Raw genomic sequence first — 24,702 nt, forward strand, 5'->3', positions numbered from 1 at the left:
TTGATCAACAAAAAATTAAATATAACAATATAGTTGTCAGAGGAGATGATTATACTTTTGTTTTGAGTTGTTATAGTTTTGTGAATTTATTTGTGATTTTACTTCAGAAAAACATTGATCAAAATCAGATTCTAAAAAGAAAGAAAACTTACATCTGCATTTTTCGCACTATATCTGGGTTTAAAATCCATGATTTAAAAGAATTTTGGGTCCAAAGTTTATCTAATATCATCTAAACTACATTGCTAAGGCAACAAGCTATTGAATACACTCATACTGCAGAAAAAGCATGTAAAAACACGTAAATAACAGAGCAAGGGTGAAAATGAGAACTTACACACAAACGTCTGCGGGTACAGTGAGATCGATGACTGAAGGAGTGGTGTCAGTGAAGCTCTCACAGAAATGAAGATGCCAAGGATATTTCGCCTCCGTGGTTTGGAAAGCATGCCAGAACAGAACAGACTGTTAGTTCTGGTTTTCCTTCTTTTTTCTTTGAAAATTCAAGACGTGAAAATGGGATGAAGAAGATGATACAAGCATATTTATAAGCCCCAGGGAATGTCAAATGTCGAATTGATCTAGGCCATTTGTCAGATTCGGTATCTGATTAGACGGTTGGGTACAAACGTGGCGATGGCGACATAAAGTTGGCAGGCAAATAGACGTGGGTGTGGTAAAAAAGCACTCGAATACTCTGATTGAGCAACCCATGATTGACGCGTGTCCACACTTGAGTATATTAAGCGGCTCGGTTTTCGAAATAGGCAGTTCAAAAGTTTCATTCGCATGGGATTCGAACTGATATTATTGAGGGGGCAAAATATTACATCTAGATTTCGAGAATGAGAATCTTAATCTCGAAATTCAGGCTCGTAAGGCGTAAGCTCAAAATAAGCATAGTCATGTGATTCACAAGTCAGAGACAGTTTCGCTATATGTGACCAACTCTTGAGCTCTAGTATTATGTAACCTCGAAGGTGCTCCGAGCTAACGAGTTAGGCTCGCAACTCACAGTAGCAATGGTTCAACACTTATATAAACTTTTTGATTCATTTCCTGCCCTCAGGCAAGATGGTTTGAGCTCGAGAGATGTATGCTCGAAGGGGATGGCTTTGTCAATGGTTGCTTGTTGGGAGCATAGGCGAATAAAGATCACGAGCTCGTAATAGGAAAATGGTCTTGAAGGCACATGGATCTAGTGTCGAAGCTCATCAGCTGTGTGTGAATGTATTAATTGTTATAAATTCCTTATGTTTAAGGGATCTGATGTAATTTGTTATTAAATCCCACATTTTATGGGATATTACCGCTACATAGTAACTAATGCATTTAGTGGCATTATTTTATTTGAGTTATAGAATATCTTCCGGAAATATGTGGGAAGCAATTTAGAAAACCCCTCTATAAATAGAGTGGGATAATTCATTTGTAAATGACCGAAATATTGAGATTTGGAGAGAAAACTCTGGACAATTGCTTCTTGAAAGCTTCCAGGGGATTCCAAATAGTTAATAATATAGACTCGTAGACTAGGCAGATTTTAACTGCTGAACCACGTAAAAGATTCTGTCTACATCTTTCATTTTTTTCTAGTATATTTTTATTTAATTGCTCTTCTTTTCTAAGTTGACGAAAAACGGCGTCAACAATGAAATTTTATGATATTTATATAACAATAATAATGTGTCCAAACAAATAAATTACACAAATATACTACGTGACAAATTACTTTTACTTAGTGAGACTCTTCATAAATAAAGATGATTAGTTGAAGTCATTTATCACATAAATATGTGTAATATTTGTGTGTAATTTGTATGTAATTTGTGTGCACGTATCATTACTCTTTGTATAAACAGTAATAGCCAAGTATAATCAATTAATTATATAAAATTGTTACTTTGGTTTATTATATTATACATGCTTAGAACACCACGATCAGAAATTTAGAGGAGTTATTAATTCTTATATATTTAATGGGGTTTTGTCTCCTAGTGAATATGTGTTTTGCATGGGATAGGTACGTGTCAACTTAACTGGATAATGAAGAAAGATGTCATTTTAATTTTAAATAACTTCTCATAATATTATCATAAATGTTGATGTTACTACAGTCTTCGTCTCTCCTGATTTTTTTCTTGTAGCAGGCCCTGCTAGCATGGAAATTAAATAAGTCTATGACCTATCTATTTATCTTATTAAAATAAAATTATGTGTATATTTATATGTTGGTGCATATATGGATAAGAGATTTGTGATCCAACGTCACAACCCAACGTCATTAATAAACTACAATGAAGAATGTGTATCATGCAAGATCTAAATAATTTATTATTAAAAATAATTATAATCATTTGTAAAATAACGATAGAATTGTATATATATAAAGCATTTTATATTTAAGTAAAATAAAACTCATTAATTTATTATTAGATAAATTCTGAATAAAATAGTAATGTTGTGTGGCCTACAAATATTATGACTCCTTGGTCCCTCATTATTAGATAAATATTTAGATGCATGTACGTTGCATAGGTGGAATCAAGGCAACAATTTCTTGTGGGCATGCATGCATGCATGTAACACGTTTATACATTTTCCTTCAATTTGTTCACACCATATATACATACATACGCACCATGAGCTCACGTTGCTTACGTACCCAACTAGCTTTAACTTTAATTAAACCATTATAATTATTGCCATTATTGTTTTGTAATATTTCATATATCTAATAAGGTTAAATTCATTATAAAATTAAGGTAATGGACATTAAAACTGCTACATCTACGCATATGTATATATATAGTGAATTAATATGTCGAGTATAGTAACCTTACCATTTCTCCATAATTTTAACCAAGGTAATGGACTCATTTATATTCATGCTAGCTGGCAGATCAAGGTGTGTCATTGAAAAGTTATTTAAACATTGAAAGGACAACTTTCTCCATCATCCAATCACATTGTGACACCTCAGTACGTGTCAATGGAGCCATTAATGCCAAATGGGAACTTAACCCACATGCATTGGGGTAAATTGGACTACGTTTCCCATCTTGGAATTAAAGCATTAATTACATCATTTAATCAGCCCAAACATAATTAACATTCAATTTCTTCTTGCTCCAACAAAATACGATAAAGACAAAATTGTAATTATATCATTAGTAGGGATGCCAATTGTACGGATCAAGGATGATTATTATTATTATTATTATTATTGCCATTCTTATATTTTGTAGATATTAGGTTGGGATGTTGGTGCACACTTCACATGGCGTGGGTCTCTTCTTCGCAACTAAAAAAAATTATAATTCAATTATTTTTATATGTTGTTGTACATAATAATTACTTAAGAACTCTCACTATTTTTTGGAATATACTAAATAATTTACGTTACCACAAATAAACTTCAAAATAATTTATTTCATTATAAAATATCTTCAAAACAATTTGTTTCTTATTTTTGTTATTGTAAATTACATAGAATTTTTCAAAAATTTGTGGAAGGTATTCTAAATAAGTACTCTGTACATCATTATATAAAACACGAAAACAGATTATTTTGAAGTCTGGTTTATACATTCGTGAAACATATTATTTTGATGTCCTTTTTTGCATCGTAAATTATTCGAAATAACCTAAAAATTTGTGAGATGCCTAGCTATAACTATAATATACACCATTATAACGCCCTTACGGGTAAGTTCGAGCTATTTCATCCAAGCGAAAAAATTCAAGGGACAAGAGTCTATAGGTGTCACAATTCAAGGGAATACTATATTTGTCCTAAATATAACAATGAGCATGCATCATTGTATATATATAACTTAAATATATATAATTATCCACATTATTCATTTCAAATATATAATTGCATAATTCTTTGATAGAGGCATGACTTTTGTCCTTATGAAAACTGCAATATAATTAACATGTGGGTCCAAACACAAAGGGTAGTGAGAGATCAAGAGTGGCTATAAATAGGTCTATATATTTGTGTGGTTTGCCAACATCCAACACATTCGGTGAAGCCTTTTCTTATAATATAATCTTAAGCAAATATCAACTCCATCACCAAGATGAGCAATATTTCCTTTGGTGTCCTTCACTCCAAAGTGGAGCAGATGGTCTATTCCAATACTCTTTTGCATGAGCAGCATCTGGCGACCGAGGAGGGTGAGCCCATTGATCTCTTCAACATGTCCGACAAGAAGATCACTGACCTCGTCTACTCCACTCATGTCCACACTCCAAAAACTTTCGACGAGGACTCTCTTTTCGTCATCGTCAAAAACATTCTTGATCATGCTATCCGAACCAGTGATGATGTTCTACAGGTATAAACTATTCTTCAATAATCCAATTTGCTGTAATTAAATCACAATCAATTTCATATAAATATATATATATATATATATATTTATATAGTCACGTAATAAAAATATTGCTTGTGATGTCGATTGCGTACAGGGACGAAGCCAAGTTACCCCGGAAAACAAAGAGGCTATAATAGTTATAGATCCTAACTTGAGTATTCCCTTGTGCAAGCTCAAGGAAATTGGCAGCGAGGTATAATAGTTATAACTAAGTATTGCTATATAGTTATTGATTAATATTTTAATAATAATATTTACAAATAGATATATATTTTTTTAATGTATTTAGAAGAGTATAGTTTTGTTGATAGAATATTGAGTATATAAAGATTTTACAAAATGATATAAAAAAAAGTATTATCTTACAAATATATGTAAGTTATATGTGTATGTATATATGTATGTATCAGCTTTCATGCAAGGCTCCAGGAGAGAAAATAGCACACAAAACAACTCTCTCTATCCTGAATAAGCTGTCAGAGTATACATGGGAAACAAAAGCAGTGCTAACCCTAACAGCTTTCGCCATGGAGATAGGAGAGTTTTGGCTATTGGCGAAGCTTTACCAGTCGAACCAAGCATTGGCAAGTCAATTGGCCATCCTTAGAAGAGTGCCAGTCCTCATCAAGCAGCCCCTAGAACTCAAAAAGCAACAGCGGGCCATAAAAAACTCAACTCCATGATCAGGATCATCATGGATGTTATTGCCATCTTCGACGAGTTTGAGACGCTCTCCAAGCATTACGGCTTTGATATTCCAAAGTTGGAAAATTTCTTCAATATCATGCCTGCTTATGTCTACTGGACTATTATGACTATTGCAGCCTGTGCTACCAAGTTCAGTATTCTCATCAGTGATGAGTAAGTCCTCGATCGTCATATATATAGCGAATAATTGACCAAGAAGATAAGATTATTGGTTTAATAATAATATTATTTTTGTCAGTAATTGTTGCATATGTTTGCAGGCCGGAGAAGCGTCATGATTTAAGGCCATATGACCAAAAGATTTATTCCGTTCTTGCGGCCGTCGAACGATGGCGCCTTGAGTGCGAAAAACAAAAAAGTTCAGATCCCTAATACATTTCTAAGAATATAATATTACCCACTTTTCTTTAAGAGTAATTTACTAGGACACAACACAAGGCACACAAAATATCTCACTATATATTTTTATGTATAAATTGAGTATATCCCTAACACTAATCTATCACAATCAGTGTTCAACTGTGAGTGAGTTACATCATAAATTATTCTAATTTTCAAAAAATTGATGTGATGATTGTTATAGATGCAATGTAATAAAAATATAGAATTATAATTTTTTCACGAGAGACACATTTACTAGCTAGTAAAGGGAAAGGTAGCACTCCACTATAAAATTCCCTTAGATTATATCACTATTAACTTATATCATTGTTTAGCTATAAGACTTTTTTTACTTTACAACTGCAGATGAGTTGACGGCGTACAATTGGATCGCGAAAATCTTTAGTACTCCAACAGAAATCATGGAGATTTTCAAGGCCATTATATTCTTTCAAATCGAGGATTATACAAAATACCAGCCACTTATGGTTGGATCTACAAATGAATTGGTATGTTACATGAAAACGTGTGACTATAATGCTAATATGTTATTGTCAATAAACTCTATCATTAAATATATACTAGATTGCTAAAATTATAGTAATAACAATTAATTTGTACTGAATATTTAGTATTTTTAGGGAAAACAAAAATAAAAAAAATGACATTGAATATAATTACTAAAATAGATATGTGTTTAGTTTACCTAATATATACTAACCTAGCTATGTTATTTTTAAAACAGGTGAATCTTGATGTGTTGAAGGAGAAGTTTGTGTACCTTTTCATTTCAGGCGTCGACGTCTCTTATGAAGATATTGTATTCCTCAAACATGTTCATGAAGAACTAAAGAAACACACCCGATACACAATAGTGTGGATTCCCATTGTAGAGTCATGGAATGAGAAACAAAAGAAAAATTTTGAGTGTCAAAGGTCAAAGATGCCATGGTACATCTTGAATTTCTTTAAACCGATTGCAGGGCTAAAATACATCAGGGAACATTGGGAATTTACTGGCGAGGGGTTGGTTGTGGCGTTAAACGATGGGAAGTTGATAAAACGCAAAAAACTCGATTTGATCCGCGGTGATCCAAAATTCTTTGAAGTTGATATTCCCATAATAAGAGAATTTAGATGGATTGATAGATTGTTCGGAAATTTGGACGCTTCTATTTGCACCTGGGTAATATATAACTTTTCTTACACTGCATGATCAAATTTACTTATAATGTTTCAAAAAAAAAATTGGTGATAAGATATTAGATTGTTAATGATATTTACTGACTTCACTGGTACAGCTCAAGGGGAACAAGTATATTTTCTTCTACGGAGGAAAAGAGGAATGGACCAAACAGTTCAAAGAGAAATCAGAGGCCATCATTAAAGATCAGAAGATTAATATCGAGTTGTTTTGTGTGGAGAAGAAGACAATCGAAAGCAGGGAAGATCTCACCATGCTTACGAAATTCTGGTCTAATGTAGAGAGTTTGCTCGGCTCAAGAACTTCCGTGGAAGTTGATCAAAAGGCTCCCGAAAAAGATGACTACTTTGGGGCTAAAGATATCGCAAAATTGTTGTCGTTCAACTACAAAGATGGCTGGGCGTTGTTTAGCAAAGGACCCTCGTTGGTGACCATTGGCTATATTCCGACGATGTGTAAAGTGTTGGAAGAGTTTGGAAAGTGGAAGGAGAATATTCAGAAGAATGGGTTCGAGAAGAGTTTGAAGGGCTATTATGAGACACTTTCGGGGACTACTGAACCCACTTGCTGCCACTTTTATATCCCCACTCACGGGGGAAAGAACCTTGAAATCCAATGCCCAGACCCAGGCTGCTCTCGCACCTTGGAGATGTTCACCAGTTACAAGTGCTGCCATGTGGATCCTCCTTTGAATGCATTTCACTAATATGTTATGTATGTTTGTACTATTATATCTAATGTACGTACTTCTGAGTCGTAATAAGATTAAATAAAGGGCTAGCTTATGTATAAAGATTGCTTACGTATATGGTAAGTAATCTGCTAGCTCATGTCCTCAGAATTAGTACGTATTTCGGTCGTGGAAGCGTGTGTGTTTTGTGTATGTCCAATAAGGGCATTTTTATTACGTTAGTAATAATTTGATGCCTCAGCTACTCGTAAATCTTTGTGTTATGAATGATGTATTTTTGGTACAATCAGATTTGCGGTGAATACTGTGTTAAAGTTAAGCAAATGTTACTAAAAGTATGTCTTTGGAAAGCCACCTCCTCTCGGATGGAATTTGATGTAATTCAGAGTAATTCCTCAATATATGGTAATTATGTAATTTAAGGTAATTGAGGGCTCTCATTTGGACTCTCCAATTCTTATAGCCCCATAAGAATTGAGTGTAATTAAACTGTGTAATTGCTAATTATAACTATCAATTTTAAATAATATTTATTACATAATATTAATTTTATGTGTAATTTCTAAATGTTTTGCTAAACATGCCAATAGAATTTTATAAGTAATTACCATTTGACATCCGAACACACATTGTATTTCAAAATAGAGTGTATTACTCAAATATGTATATACTACCATAGTAATTACACAGTTGTTTCCAAATATGCCCTAATTAAAAACACCATACCAAAAGCTAAGATGATTTCTTTTTTCTGGAAAAATAACTAGGATGATTTTAAACGAAAAAGGAATAATATAATAAATATTCATACAAACATATATCTTACCTATTAAATAAATGCATGAATTTTATTTTTGTAAAATTATGTTTCGAGTAATTCATAATATTGAATCTCTAAAACAAAAGTCACTAGTTTCATTATGTCAAGAGACCTTAACAAATGAATCAAAATATCCAATGAACAAAAAAATGAGTTCATAATTACTTAGGATTTAGATCGATCTACAAATGATCATCTATTATGATATGAATGAAATCTTTACAGCATGATAATTAAATTGCATCGGTCTTGCCATATATAAACACACTATTATATACAACACATTACCAAGATGTCTATCCATATCAGTCATCCGAATCTAGATTACGCGCTTCTCATATGCTTAGTAAATCGTACTAACAACAATTTATTAAAGTTGTTGACAAATTTAGTCATTATATATGATTTTAATTCTCTCGTACTTATACATGATCATTTTCTCATCAATGAATATGAGATTTTATGATATTTATACAAACTATCCAAACAATAATTATAACATTCAAATATAATAAAATTGTGCTTTTATTTAAATAATTAAAATGTCTTTTCACATGCTTTTAGGGAATAAATCCTAACACACTTGAAAACCTTAAAAACATGCACTACAAGAAATTCGACATTTACCTACTAATTTTTTACCTACATATATTTATTGGTAACTAAAGAATTCTTTTACCTACGATTATATTTTTGTAGCGACTATTGGTAGGAGATTCCTTAAAAAAACAGGTGGGGCCATAAAATTTATTATTACCTACCATTAGTATTGGTAGGTATTAGATTTACCTACAATTAATTTTGGAGGAAAATTTGTTAATGATTCCTGCTTATTTGTCCCTCCCTTTTTCACATAATTAAAAAAAAGAAAGTGATATGGCTGAAATAAAAGGTGATGTGGCTGCTGACATGTGTTGAATATGGTGACATGTCAAGTGACAGAAACAGGTGGGCGTATCATTACGTGACACGTGTCACTGATAATATGTTTTAAAAAATAAATTATAAAATTTAATTAATGTTATTTTTAATTTACTATATTTTTTGTATAAACCTAATAAAATCTATCTATCCCTAATATCTAACCCTAAAATAACTCTCATTCTCTCTTTCACTCATCTGCCGCCTCCCTCACTCACGATCTCCTCTCCATTTCGACTTCCTCCATTTTTGACTCCCTCTCACCAGATCTCTCATCTGCCACAATTTTTACTCTCTCATTCGATCTCTCATCTCCCTCTCACGACCTCTTCTCCATTTTGGGACTCTCTCTCAACATCTCTCTCCCATTTTCGGACCTCTCTCCGTGGTCGACTGGCATTTTCGGTCCTCTGTTCATGGTCATCAACGCTTGCTTCAATCCTTGAGCCACTGCAATTTTTCTTCAAATCTCCAAGCCACCACCATCATCCTTCGAACCCCTCAGCCGCCACCATTGTTGTTCACTTCTCTGAGTCGCTGCCATTGTTGTTGAATTATCTGAGCTGCCTCCATCGTTGTTGAGTTCTCTGAGCCGCCTCCATCTTTGTTGAGTTCTCTATGCCACCACCATTGTTGGTCAGTACTCTTGGGTAATTTTTCATTTTTAGATTTGTGTAATTCCTTTGGGTAATGTCTTCGATTTTTCGTTTAAGGTTTGATTTTGGTTTCTTTAGAGGCTTTGATTATTTCGAATTGGGTGGATTGGCCTGGCTTTGAGATTTTTCTGGTGGGGAAATTTTAGTTTAAGTAGGTTTAATACTTAGAAATTTATAACACAAGAGTACATATATTAACTTTGATATCTGAATTACTTTGATAGTTTTGATCACAAATGTTAACTCTAGATAAATGTTTTAAAAAATTTATACTGTTGTTTTTTTGTTTCTGCTGCTATTTTTCTATTTCTCGTGCTGGTTTTTTTTTTATCAAAATAGGCCAGGGAAATTGGCATACACATTTGCGATTTCCCTCGTTAATACTTTATGTGACAGTGTCCAATTGATGCAAAAAGTACTCATTTTTAACATTTGTGGTAGTGTCCCACTGACACAAACCAGAGTGTCATTTGCATCAGTGGGGCACTGTCATTTTCTTTCCACGCTGTAATTTTACAAGTGAATAAAAGACCTTAATAGGTATATAATTGAAAAGAAAAGACTAAACTGGCCTTGGTGCACTAAGTGTCATAACAGAGATTTTAACTGTTTTAACAACTCTAACTGTCGATTTGTTGAGAGCTGATTTCTAAGGATTATATTCCACAGTCCTCTCTAAGGTGCTCTTTTACTATACCTATTTGGTGAGACCCAAACTTTTCTTTGGTGTATCCATCTTTATAGATGATGACTATATGTATTTTTTATTCAAGATTGTAATCTTGATGTTGTTGTGAGCCTCTAGTAATATTAGAGAAGAATATTGTAATCTCATTATTGGGCTTTGGTGATAGTAGATGATTTAAGCAGATTACGGTTCCTGTACTTTTTCGCACATTGGGTTTCCACGTAAAAATTGTGGTGTCTCACTTTTACCATGGTTTATGATTAATGTTGCTTGTTGTGCATTAATTTACGTATTCATATTGATAATTGTGGTGTTTGAGTATATTATAGTTATTTAGAGTATGTTACAAATTTTCATAAAATTATGAATAATTTTCATATGCATAAATTATGTAAATGTCAATAATAATATACATGTAGGCGCCACTGGTTCTTCCTTACTAGTTCATCTTTTATTCCGGTCCATTTATCCTCGTCTTCAGAATCGAAAAAACCTCTGAATACGGAATCAACCTCATCCATCATGCCCTGAGGCCCAACAAGATATATATAAGCTCCATCATGGACAACCTTTTGAAACACATATGTAAAATCAGCTTTTCCATCCAAAAGGTCGTTGAAGTATTTGTAGGCGAAATTGCGTGGGTAATCCTCCTTGTATTGCTTGAATTCGTCGTAATATTGTCGACAATTGGGATCGTTCTTGGCCCCATAGAACAGCAACACATTGCCAGAAAATTTGAATGAAGAAATATCTTCTTTAAAAAAACGACGAAGATGGGCTCTGAAGGGAGCAATGGCAGCCCCAGATTTAGCCACAAATATGTGAGTGGCAGTAGGACTATAATCTCCCAAAAGTGTGGCCTCGAAGGTGGGACCAACAAGTTGAAGATGGTCTCCAGGACTTGCTTCCAGGCATAAATACTTCAAGGTCTTGTCAATTATGTCAAGAGGCACGACTATGGTAGCTGTTTTGCCATTAAAGTTATCTCCATACCTAGAGGAAGCAACAAAGATATTCCTAAGCTCTTTGACACACCCTGGTACAGACGGATCATCGGGATTCTGCATGCACAAATAATAATAATAATTATGTCATATAGTTAATATTTCTTGAATTAGTATATATAATAAGATACGTACGGGGCGCATAACACCGAAGGCTTGTCCCTCCCAGTAAGACAGTTTGCCACAATGAGCAAATACGATTTCGTAAATCGTATCATCACATTGAAGACATGAATAAATCTTCCTAATAGAAAGTATGGTGGCAGTATAAGGTTTCTCACACGTGTATAAATTTGTGGGACAGATGGCATCTTCCGAGGCGAAGGCATATCGATCAGGGCCTTTATTTTGTCGGGATTAGCCTCGATCCCACGAGAATTGACAATGAAACCCAGAAATTTTCCTGAAGACACCCCAAAAGTGCACTTCTGAGGATTCAACTTCATGTTGTATTTTCTGAGCACGCCAAAGCACTCTTCGAGGTCATCAACATGGTTCTTGTTAAGTTGAGACTTTACAAGCATGTCGTCAACATAAACTTCCATGTTGTTCCCTATTTGCTCTGAGAACATCATGTTTACGAGCCGCTGGTACGTGGCTCCGGCATTCTTGAGTCCGAATGGCATGACATTGTAGCAGTAGAGCCCTTTATCTGTGATGAAGCTCGTATGCTCTTGGTCGGGGGCATGCATGGGAATCTGGTTATATCCAGAATAGGCATCCATGAACGACATCAGACCATGCCCCGCCGTGGCATCTACGAGCTGGTCAATTCTCGGCAGGGGAAAACAATCTTTCGGGCAGGCCTTGTTGAGGTCCGAGTAGTCAATGCACGTTCTCCACGTCCCATTGGGCTTCGGGACCAACACTGGATTGGCCACCCAGTCCGGGTAAAAAGCGTCCCTTATGAAATTATTTGCTTTCAGCCTGTCCACCTCCTCCTTTAGTGCTTTCTTTCTGTCTTCATCCAGCTGCCTTCGCTTTTGCTGCTTCGAGGGAAAGCTTTTGTCTATATTCAATGCGTGGCTCGCTACATTAGGGCTTATTCCCACCATGTCAGAGTGTAACCACGCGAAGACATCCTGGTTTTTCTTCAGAAAGCAAATTAATTGCTATTTTGATTCGTCTTGGAGGTGTTTCCCGACCTTCACCTTCTTTGAGGGATCAGCTTCCTCGAGCTGAACCTCTTCGAGCTCTTCCAAAGGATGGAGGTCAACCTTCTCCTCAATCCTCGGATCGATCTCCTCATCAATTTCTAAAACTGTCCCATCTTTATTCTGTATGACAACGAGTGCTTGAGCGCTCGTTTGTTTCTTTCCCCTCAAGGAAATGCTGTAGCACTCCCTTCCTGCCAATTGATCTCCTTTCAATGTTCCGACTCCGCTTGGAGTTGGGAACTTAAGGGCTAGATGCCTTACAGATGAAACTGCCCCCAGCCCGACCAGGGCGGGTCTCCCGAGCAATACATTGTAGGCAGATGGTAACTCTACTACCACGAACTCCATCATCTTGGTCACCGAGACTGGATAGTCTCCCAAGGTCACAGGGAGTTCGATGGACCCCATACAGGCGGTTCCTTCTCCAGAAAAGTCATACAACGTGGTTGCACAAAGCGTTCAGGTCGCGAAGGGAGAGTCCCATTTTTTCTAGTGTTGCTTTATAAAGAATGTTAACTGAGCTCCCATTGTCTATGAGAACTCGGCGCACTCTTTTGTTGGCAAGCTGTAGGGTGATGACAAGTGGATCATGATGAGGGAACTGGACATGGGAGGCATCCTCCTCGGTGAAGGTTATAGGCTGAGTTTCAACCCTTTGGCTTTTTGGTGCCCTTGGTTCGGGTTCATAAGGAGACCCGTCCCCTGTCTTCAGCTCATTCACATATCGCTTTTGAGCATTTCTACCCCCTCCTGCGAGATGAGGACCTCCCGAGATGGTTATTACGTCCTCTCCATCTATCGGCGGAGGCCTGTCTTCTTCCCGAGATCGGGAGTTATTATTCTGTGGTGCCGGAAGCGCAGCTACTCTCTGGCTGGTAGTAGCCTGTCCAGTATTCTGGTTTTTGACATACTGCCGGAAATAACCTCTCGAGATCAACCCTTCGATCTCGTCCTTCAGCTGTCGGCACTCATCAGTTGTGTGTCCGTTGTCCCTATGAAACCGACAATATTTGCTGGAATCCCTCTTGGACTTTTGATTCCTCATAGGGTCCGGACGCCTGAAGGGGACCTGGTTTTCATTAGCCAGGTATATGTTTTCCCGAGACTCGTTGAGCTCGGTGTGCACTTTATATACGGAGAAATACCTTTCTCCTTTTTTCTTCTTTCCTCCATCAGCCTCGGGGTTATTTCCCTCGCTCTTTTTCCTCTTGGAGGGATTCTCCGAGGTAGGCTGTGGAGCTGCTGGGTCAGCCGAGGTTGAGGCGGAGTTAATGTTTATCGTTGTAGTTTCGGTCTGCGAGGTCACCTTGAGCGTTGACCTCGCCTCCTCTACATTGACAAATCTCTGCGCCCGTCTGTTAAACTCGGTTATCGACCTCACCGGTTTCCCTTGCATGTCATCCCAAAGGGCACTCCCGGGTAAAACACCAGCTCGAATAGCCATTAGGTGCCCACTGTCATCCACATCTCGAGCTCGGGCGACCTCAAGATTAAATCTTGTTAGATAGCTTTTCAGTGTTTCGCCCAGCTGTTGTCGGACGTTGGTCAAAGTGGATGCCTCTGGTCTGACTCCCATCATAGCCCGGAACTGCTTCTTGAAGTCCCTAGACAACTGATCCCATGAGGTTATCGAGTGTCTCTTGTACTTCTCGAACCAACTTTTGGCAGGTCCGGCTAACGACATTGGAAAAAACATGCATCTGAGCTCGTAGCCCACGTTACTAGCTCTCATGATAGTGTTGAATGTACTCAGGTGGCTACATGGGTCGGTTTTTCCTTCAAACGTTGGGACGTGAGGAATCCGGAACCCTTGGGGAAACTGAGTGTTAGAAATATTGGGAGCAAACGGCTCGAGCTCCTCATCAGAGTCCTCATATCGACCGTTCCCTCGTTCATTCTTCAAAAGCCTAAAGGCTTTTTCGAGCTGATCAATCCTTTCTTGGACTGGGTCCTTAGGGGGTGTCTGGAATTGATAGTCATTAATCGCGATCCCAGGCTCGCGTCTCCGTGGGGGATCTCTACGCCCATTCAGATGATTCCTTAGATCCGGATTTGTCTGATCTCCTTTCCCCCTGCTCTGATTCAAATGATTTCGCAAGTCAGGATGGCTCTTGTGATTTCCAGTATTTTTACGACCCCGGTCGTGTTTACTGACGGACCTAGTTTCTCCGGACTCATCACTGGTGAAACTTATTGATCGGTCATTTCGTGGTGTATCCTTTCTACGTCGCCTTGTCTTCGCAGTGCGGGATCGGGACGTCTGACTTCTCTCAGATGGCGCGCCTCTCCGCCCCTGGAACGTCTCTCTGTTTCCTTGTCTTTCCCCTGTACGCCCTTGATCTTGATCTCGACCAGGTTGAGCGTTTCTGCGGGGAGGTGAAGGATATCTTATGGGAGACGGAGGGAACCGTATAGGTGACGGTGGTTGTCGTCCTTGCCTCGGCCTGGAGGGACCAGAATTTGCACAAGATGGACCAGTTGCGTTCGGTGCACTACCAGGAACCTGAGTCCGAGCCTCGGCAGGAGCTCGGTTGTTCTCAGTTCCTGCAGGCACTTCCACAGGTGGATTAGGCGGGACCCGAGCTCGTGTACTCCTCTGAGGCCTAGAAGGAGCAGATGGCTCTGTTGGTGCTGGAGGTTGTGCTGGCCTCCTTATGGCAGCATTTTTTCGTGGACGTCCACGGGGCCTCCGGGGAGGAACGTGCACGTCCCTTGGAGGAGGGACTTGGTCTTCGCGCGGAGGCGGGGGCTGAGCCACCTGCGCCTCTGCGGCTATCCTAGTCAACTCCTCGTTACGTTTGTTGGCTTCTGCCAACCACTGTTTCAGCTGCCGATTCTCCAATTCCACAATAGGGACATAACGTTCAGGGTTATAGTACATGTCCTCATCCCTTGGTTGCGGAGGTGGTCCCCGGGAATCAGAGGACCCACTCCTTTCATCAGCGTCCGGGTTCTCCATTGGCTGTTTTCCAGGACGCCTTGGGTAATTTTCTTCAGGAGTGTTCTGATTGTTTGCAGCCATGAATCTCTCAGGGATGAATGCTTAAGGCTCTCAATGAAAGCACCAAACTGTTGACGCCGTTTTTCGTCAACAGATAAAAGAAGAGAGCACGTAAACAATTAAAGACAATGGCCAAAAGAAACAAACGAATCAAACACACGGTTTTTTACGTGGTTCAGTAGTTAAATCTGCCTATTCCACGAGTCACTGTTATTAACCTCAAGATTATCTCTCAACAATTCTTTAGCATGAATTCTACAGAGTTTTCTCTCAAGGATCAGAACTTCGGTCCCTTACAATGGTGCATGACCTCTCTATTTATAGAGAAGGTTGCCGAATACTATCCCACATATATTGGGTAGTTACTCTTTTGTGAATAAAAATAAATGGCTTTAAATGCCTTTAATTAGATAAAAAAGGAAACGTCCCTGATGACCAGGGAACGCATAACTGACTAAATAATATCCCACGATTCTTGGGGATTTACATCAATAAATGAGGATTACATCTCATGCTTACAATACTTGTAGATATTCAAGGTGGTTACACTGTTGACGCCATTTTTCGTCAACAAATAAAAGAAGAGAGCACGTAAACAATTAAAGACAATGGCCAAAAGAAACAAACGAATCAAACACACGGTTTTTTACGTGGTTCAGCAGTTAAATCTGCCTAGTCCACGAGTCACTGTTATTAACCTCAAGATTATCTCTGAACAATTCTTTAGCATGAATTCTACAGAGTTTTCTCTCAAGGATCAGAACTTCGGTCCCTTACAATGGTGCATGACCTCTCTATTTATAGAGAAGGTTGCCGAATACTATCCCACATATATTGGGTAGTTACTCTTTTGTGAATAAAAATAAATGACTTTAAATGCCTTTAATTAGATAAAAAAGGAAACGTCCCTGATGACCAGGGAACGCATAACTGACTAAATAATATCCCACGATTCTTGGGGATTTACATCAATAAATGAGGATTACATCTCATGCTTACAATACTTGTAGATATTCAAGGTGGCTATAACGTATCTCCAAGACTTTAACATTTCAAGTTTCGTGTCATTATGCGAGCCATTGACATCTCCCGAGCTAACGTTGCTTTCGAGATGGGATATCGAGCTCAATAACCATGCTCCGAAGTTCCTGAAGATGAAGGTGTTCTCGGAGCTACCTTTCGAGATCGAGGTCATTTCGAGATCACCGCATTTGAGATCATGCATCATACTTTGCAGGCTCGACTTACAATCCTAGATCACTCTAATCCTCACGAGACCATTTGTTGCGAACTCAGCTTTCGAGGTCATATTTACTATGGCTCGAAATCTGGGTATAACAAAAAGAAAAAGACTTTTTTTTGAGGTGATGTTGACAATAAGAGTTAATTTGTCCAAGGAGTAATGTCTTTACATGACAATAAGAGTTAATTTTTACCTACTATTTTTAATTTTTATTTTAGCACCTAAATATTCAATTGATGTACCCATTATACTCCTTCAATTACATACTTTTTTTTTCTCTTTAAACACACTACAATTAGAATGTATTTCCAATTTAACTATAATATGACACATATAATATTCATTACAACAACACTTAGAATTATGTGTTCAAATAAGGGTAATTTGGAAAATCTCATAATAATAATGGGTAAAGTTCAACTAAATATATTTAGTGTATAATTTTAGTTAACTACTCCTAAAAATGAGTAGTTATCAACTTTTCCCTTAAATAAATTATCTGAAATTTTTAGTTTAAAAATTGTAAGGAGTGTATCAATATAAATAAAGCCATTTTTATTTTAAAATTAAAATACGATTAATATTTCAAATTGAGGTACTTGTATGATTTTTGCATATATAATTGATTGAATTTGCCGAGTCACTGAGTTTGATAATGTGAGATTAGGTGACCTAATTAAGATGTCATTTCAACTAATCCATATTTCAGATAACTTTCTATACATACATATGCATAAATGAGCATGTAAAGACATTACTCCTTGGACAAATTAACTCTTCATGTCAACATCACCTAAAAAACGAAAAAGTCTTTTTCTTATCTATCTGTATTTTATTCCAACGTGCTAATTTATTAATAATATAATAATATAATGTCTATTTTTTTTGGTATATATAATAATGTAGGATATATTTTTTTTGTGTAATTTTTAGTATTGTGATTGAATGGGGAAAAAAATATGATATCTAAATTCTCTCGTATACTATTTTGGTGTTATCCTAAAAATATATGAGAGCCAATTATATTGAAATTAATCAATGGCTCACAATTTGAAAAGGCTTTGTTTTTCAACAGTGGAGTTATTGCCTTACAATTTTTTGTAGGCTTACCCATATATTTATTCTTACTAGGTTAGGCACATGCCAATAGCACATTGGCATGTGTTTAATTAGAAAAATTAAAAATACATCAAAATATAAAGTCACATAATTATTTAAAATAAAAAAACAAAATAATGTTATATTTTATATTTTATATATTTAGGAGAGCTTTAAAGAAATTAAATAATATTAAGAAGTCAACAAGCCAAAAAATCACAAAAGATAATGACATACAGAACATGACAAATTTCCCACAGGCCCAAACAACCAAACTTTGTGGTTCACTGAGGATTAACTACTCCAAATTCATGATTTAAAACACTTAGATTTAACACAAAAGAAGTAGCATGAAAGCATAAATGAAAAATAACAGAGAAATTAAGAGAAGAAACACAACTAAAATTACTTGGTTCCAGTCACACAAAGCAATAGTACATACTCAAAAATTACAAGAGATTCTAATAATATACAGGAGACATGCTAAGTTGTTGTAAGATACATTTCTGCACAGATTTGGTCAATTCAAATTTGTATAAAAGAGTTCGTGTGAGTTTTTCTATCATGAAGACTACATTATAGGAAATGAAAGAAACAAAAATTTGTGAGTAGTGAACTTACATTACAGTAAGGCTAAGATAGTTGAGCAATGACACCTGATATATTATTGTGTTCTAATCTCCTGTGAAAATAACAGTCAATTACTAGAGAAGAAATACCTATATGAATTTTTTTTAGCAAAAACTGATAAACTTGAGGATGAATGCTTGACACAAACATAAATAATGGTTTGTGCCATTCAATGTTGAGATATCAACGGAAAAAAAAACTTACAATGTTGAGGTATTGAACCAGCAAGGTTGTTTGAAAGATCTCTACAATCCAAAACACATGAAATAAGGATTACATCAAAACAAAGAAACTTCCAAAATTTCCAAATACCAAACTCTAAATAACTCATATTTTTAGGGAAAAATAAAAAGAAATCATTACTAGTTACTTTTTTACTGCTGTAAGATTTAAAATAAAAAAAAAAATTATAAGAAAATAAGATATGCCACCTTATAAGAAAGGAACCAAAATCAAGAAAATCATATCAAAACTAATAACAAATTAAGATATATGGAATTTCTAGTTCATATAATTGCCTTCTCGAATGATAACACAGTAAATTGAGCAATATGATTTCATAGCTCAAACAAAATAGCAATTGTTTTTCCATAATTAAGTGTCTCAACAGTTCAATTAAGCAATATTGCACTCTAGCAAAAGAATTTCCATGAAAGAATTATAGAAATCAAGAAAATCCTAACAAAATCAAGAAAATCCTATCAAAACTAATAAGAAGTTAAGATATATGGCAATTATAGAAAAGGCCCATCAAAAAAGAAAAGACCAAGAAGCAGTGATTTTTCCACAAACAAATAGATAAATTCTGAAGTAAAAGAGAAAAAAACACTAGAATACAATCTACAATAGACATGAATTTTCAGCATAAATATTGCACAAGCATATGCAATTAAAAAGTATTTAGTTAGAAGGGAATGTTAATTTTTTACATAGATGGCACAAGCATATGCAATTAAAAAGTACATGTGGCTATAAATATTGCAATTATAAAGTACGGTTTATAAAAAAATATTACAATTCAATGATTTTAAAGTCAATTTGTGCTCCTTGCAAAATCAACAATTACAGCAAAATGTTTTCCTACTTTTTATAAACAAGGTCTTATCATTTTCCTCGATTTGTAGTTTCTATTTTTCATAAATTTTTATAGTGATTTTTATTCAAATTGAAAATAGAGAATTGAAGACCTCAAACAATAAGAGTATAAATTACAATATGCACCCAAATATACAAATATGCCATCAACAGGCCAAATTACCATAATGCTCTTATAATTATAAATACACCATTATGCATGCATTTATCATCATATAATAATATAATTCACATTAACATGCATATAATCATTTTATATCATAATAAATCAATTATGGCCCACCCGACCTCCTAATTAAGGTCCTAACCCTTATTAGGAAATTCGGGGCATTACAGTTCAGGACCAATATAGCTGTGGGCTCTGATACCACCTGTAACGCCCTAATTTCTTATTGATTACCGAGAACACAACGTTGGATCATAATTCATAAATATTTCTCCTTTATTGAATAAAAACTTGAAAATAAATATATGGATCCATGGCTTTACAAAAATAAAATAATTGTCTTTAACATAAAAATGAGCAACATTTAAATAAAACTTTAAAAGAAAACATTCTTTGATACAAATAAATAAATAGGCCCGCTTGATCTTCCTCGACCATATGGTCTCCACGAGTACATCACGAAGCTCTTAGGTCCCACTCGTCACTCGCCTTTCTATCATTAATTTCTTGAAAATACAACAACATAAGGAATGAGCTTCTAAGCTCAGTAAGGAAAATACAAACAAGAGTTAGTCATATAATCAAACATAACATAAATTCACAAGAGTCATACAAACGCAAACCTCTAGGTCATACCAAAGCTTAAGTCATAACTCTAAATCATAATATAAGTCATAAATCTAAAATCATACGTCATAGATCATAAATCATAGGTCATAGGTTATAGGTCATAAGTCATAATTATAACTATAGGTTATATATCATAATCATAACTATAATAACAAATCGGATATAATAAAAAGATAAGTGTTTATACAGGGGTGGCAATTAAGCCCCATACAAAAGTCCATCATACACCGGACATCACTTAGGTCTGTCATACAGTTTTGGCAACCGAGCCTACCGGGCATAGTCCGTCATACATCATTGGAAACCTTAGGTCCAGATACACTTACCCATTTATTGTACCTGAAATGTTAGGTCCTACAAACATAAACTATAGCATAAACTACATAAACTAAGTCATAATACTAAACTACCTAATTTTCCTTACCAAAAACTGGAATATTACAGACAAGAGCGGGATTGAAAACTCCTAAAACCAAACATAAAGAAACCATAAGTTTCTAAAGAAAAATAAGATGAAGAGAATATCTAAACCATCGGGATAAGAACTTACCAAAAACTTTATGTTTCAAAGAAATTGAACACCTAACCAAAAGTCACTATCAGAAGTTAGGATTTGAAGAAAAATGAAAGAATAATAGAAACTATAGTGAACTAAACCTGAAGATATTGAGTACCTTGGATAGCTTAGAACCTCGATCTACACCTCGAACACCGAAATTACACAAAAACTTACTTCCTAGGTGTTTATAAAAGCTTTAAATTTGAAAGCTTTAACCCCAAAACCCTAGTGTTTCCCTCTAGAACGAACTTAGCAACTTGGAGGCTTTGAAGTGTACTTGAATGATGAATAGAATGGCTGAGTGAATGGTCCTTTTTATTCTCTTTTGCAATAATGCCCAAATGCTTTGTTTTACCTAAAACAAAATTAATTAAATCTAGAGTAAATATTTTCAAATTCATAATATATCAAATTAATTCTACGAAGATATTAGTTAAAACTTAATTGATCTTGTCATTATTATAGATTTTTTTTCCTAGAAACATTGATGTTTTACAAAAATAAAAAATAAAACTAAAATCAGGCACCATGTGATGTTTGGCTTAAAACTCAGAGATAAAAAAAAGTATAAAGAATGTTATGAATAAATTGTATACACTAATTTGAAAATAGCTGCCTAAATTAATAATTTATCATACCACTTAACTAACATTCATTTTGGTCGAAAAGATTTGAAAATTACTCTAGTAGTTAAACCACACGTTCTTGACTAAAACATCATTTTCACATTATTTGGGGTTTTTATAATAATGTGATAAACGATAAGATTATATGTGATCTATATATACTTTATACAGTACTATTATTTTCATTTTCTCTATGCCCTTTACAGATGTACCCCTCATTAGAATAATGTCAACACCACTGACCCCTCATAATTTTTTTATATTACTTTTCACGCAATCTAAAAAAAAATTAGTATAAAATTCTCATTAATAAATATATATAATTTAAAAAAATTAATTGTTTTACTATATAACTTATTATTTAAAACTCAAACATCTTTCTCAATAAAACATTTCTAGAAAAAAAAAGTAATAATAATAATTAAAAAAAATTAAATTATAATTACTTGTGGGTTAAAAAAAAAAATTTAATTTCTCTTGGCACTTTTTGAGAAAAATTCTTCAATACAAAATTACTTATTAGAGTTGTCCCAATTTAAGGGCGTCTAATTGAATGAATTGTCTTAAGTCTCTCATTAGTGAGCTAGTTTGATAATTTAAATTAGGTAAATTATAAAACAAAAATTCATCTGAAAAAAATAATAATAAAAAAAAGTAGAGAAACTCTCTGCTGGGTAGTAACATGTAAAATCTACAGTACAACTGCTCAAAAGCGTATCTTTGACTGATCACTTCTTTCTAGTAGCCAGCTAGTTTTCCATGGCCCGTCAAAAAAAATTAACTACTATTACCATAAAATACATAAAGATAAAAAAATATATACCAGTACGATCTGTCTAGCCAATGATTGAGCATGTACAACTCAATGAAAATATTGTTTGTTTGACTGAATTAGGTAGGGTTTGAACTTTGAAGAAGAAAATGGGCATGGAGTGAGAGGGAGAGAGAGAGAGAGAGAGAGAGAGAGAGAGATACAGTGCTATATAAACCCCTTTGGATGATCACTCTTTCTCATCAATCAACTCACTCAACAACCCTTTTCTTTCTTTCTTTTCATCTCAGCCATGGCTCTCCTCCTTACTCAGGTTTATCTATTCATTCCTCCTTATGTTTGGTTCAAAGTTTCGGTCTTCTTCAATAGCTTCATTATTAGTATATTGTGTTAATTTAACGTGCCTCATTTTGCATGCATACAGGCTGCTGCAACATCTTCGCTCGTGAGTGATCGCTCCCTCAAACTCAGAACCTCTTTGCTCCTTAAGGTTACTTAATTTGTTAGGATTTCTTATACTTCATTTTCTTCCAAATTACTTTATGGAGAACTCATTTTTGCTTTTGATATCTTTTAATTGCAGACTACTAACTTGAGCTCGTTTGAGAAGAGGGCACCTTCGGCGATGGCATTCAGCATTGGAGTACTGCAGAGGCTCCCAACAAGAGTTGCTACTCCTGGCAGAATAGTGTGTGCCGTACCACAAGGTGGTAAGGTTCCTGTGGCTCCTTCAGAGCTGGAACATGCAATGAGGCCTCCCACAAATCTATACACGGTTGATTCGCCTCACACAGCCACTGTTCTCTCTGTTAAGAAGATTTCTGGTTCAAATGCTCCTGCTGAGACATACCATATCGTACTTGTTCATGATGGCTCTTTTCCTCACTGGGAGGGACAAGTTTTCGGTGTAATGCCCGCGGTAATAATATGTTATATATATACAGCATCTCGTGATCATATTATTTTTCCTAATATTCATGATTGCTAATCTCTCATTTGCTTTTGAAGCCTGAAAATCCTTTCGAACCAGGAGATACCGAAATGCTTAGATACTTTTCTGGTGCTTCTTCAAGGTATGGAGATTATTTTAATGGCAGAACAGTTAGTTTATGTGTGCGTCTTGTCCCTGGTACTACTAGCGAGATTTTGTGCAACTCAAAGCCTGGAGATAAAATTCAACTTACTGGTACGTAAACTAAACTAGCTACATTATACATATACATATATATATATATATGCTAATGTTTATGTATATGTATATGTGTGTGATATATCGCATTGTATATGAAACAACAGGTCCAACTCGTGAAGCAATGATTTTGGGAGACAATAACCCCAACGCAACTCACATATTTGTGGCCACTGGGACTGGTATTGCTCCATTTAGAGCCCATCTCGGTCGTTTCTTCAAAGAAAATATTCCAACATTCACATTCTCTGGACATGCTTGGCTATTCCATGGGGTGTCTAATGAGGACAGTAAACTCTATAATCACGAATTTATTCAATATAGAAAGGAGTACCCTGAAAACTTCCGATATGACATAGCATTGAGCAGAGAACAGAAGAACAGCAGTGGTGGAAAGATGTATGTTCAAGACCTTTTCCGAAGGCATGCTACTGAGGTGTTGGTGATGTTGCTTAAGGGAGCCTATATATACTTAGCTGGGCGCAAGGACATGGTGACTCCAATTGAAGATGCCTTAGGGGATGCTGCCACTGAAATCGACAAAGATTGGGATGGAATACTGGCCACATTGAAGAAAAACAACCAATGGCGTGTTGAAGTCTACTAAAGAATGCCTTGCCATGTGTGTTTGTGTGTGTGCGTGCGTGTCTTCTCTCTTTTATGAGGGAATTAATAAGCTAAAAATTATTATCTATTATATGTCTACATATATGTGTGTCCGTGTGTGTTGTTTCTTATCCTTTCCCATGCAGACTTGTAAGCTGGGAATATAATTAAGTTACGTACTTGAGTTGTTGTGTAGTAGTTTCTTATATAAGCTATGATGTTTGTCGTTGAGCAATATATTAATATGTTATGAGACTGGTATGCCGAACGTGATATAATATTCCAAATACCACAAATCTTTATATTACAAGAATGAAAACTATGCAAGAAAACGATTGAAAAAGAAAATGAGAAAACAGAGAATAACGCAAAGGCTCTATTATGTATAGAACTTGAAATTAACTGTTACATGATCAATAACTAAAAACTAACATCTTTAACTACTATAACAGTAAGCCTCTAACTACTC

General features: G+C 35.5%; 3 protein-coding genes across 3 annotated transcripts; 2 read left to right on the forward strand and 1 right to left on the reverse strand.

Annotated features, from left to right (window-relative positions):
- The first annotated feature begins 4,035 nt into the window (after nucleotides 1–4,035).
- On the forward strand, nucleotides 4,036–7,655 carry LOC133783662 (protein SIEVE ELEMENT OCCLUSION B-like). The gene is made up of 8 exons (XM_062223310.1): nucleotides 4,036–4,346; nucleotides 4,480–4,578; nucleotides 4,796–5,059; nucleotides 5,101–5,246; nucleotides 5,354–5,451; nucleotides 5,841–5,983; nucleotides 6,220–6,660; nucleotides 6,776–7,655. Exons 1-8 carry the CDS (start codon nucleotides 4,089–4,091, stop codon nucleotides 7,382–7,384), a joined length of 2,058 nt encoding a protein of 685 aa, XP_062079294.1. The 5' UTR covers nucleotides 4,036–4,088; the 3' UTR covers nucleotides 7,385–7,655.
- A 3,178-nt stretch (nucleotides 7,656–10,833) lies between these two features.
- LOC133783704 (ferredoxin--NADP reductase, embryo isozyme, chloroplastic-like) lies at nucleotides 10,834–11,732 on the reverse strand. Its single transcript, XM_062223351.1, has 2 exons — nucleotides 11,597–11,732; nucleotides 10,834–11,518 (listed from the first exon to the last, which is right to left on the reverse strand). The coding sequence occupies exons 1-2, from the start codon at nucleotides 11,603–11,605 to the stop codon at nucleotides 10,853–10,855; spliced, it is 675 nt and encodes a 224-aa protein (XP_062079335.1). The 5' UTR covers nucleotides 11,606–11,732; the 3' UTR covers nucleotides 10,834–10,852.
- A 10,998-nt stretch (nucleotides 11,733–22,730) lies between these two features.
- Nucleotides 22,731–24,234, forward strand: LOC133783663 (ferredoxin--NADP reductase, root isozyme 2, chloroplastic-like). Its single transcript, XM_062223312.1, has 5 exons — nucleotides 22,731–22,751; nucleotides 22,863–22,928; nucleotides 23,022–23,357; nucleotides 23,447–23,624; nucleotides 23,735–24,234. The coding sequence occupies exons 1-5, from the start codon at nucleotides 22,731–22,733 to the stop codon at nucleotides 24,232–24,234; spliced, it is 1,101 nt and encodes a 366-aa protein (XP_062079296.1).
- The last annotated feature ends 468 nt before the right edge of the window (nucleotides 24,235–24,702 follow it).

This window comes from Humulus lupulus, chromosome 6 (assembly GCF_963169125.1).
Source record: "Humulus lupulus chromosome 6, drHumLupu1.1, whole genome shotgun sequence".
Taxonomy (NCBI): domain Eukaryota; kingdom Viridiplantae; phylum Streptophyta; class Magnoliopsida; order Rosales; family Cannabaceae; genus Humulus; species Humulus lupulus.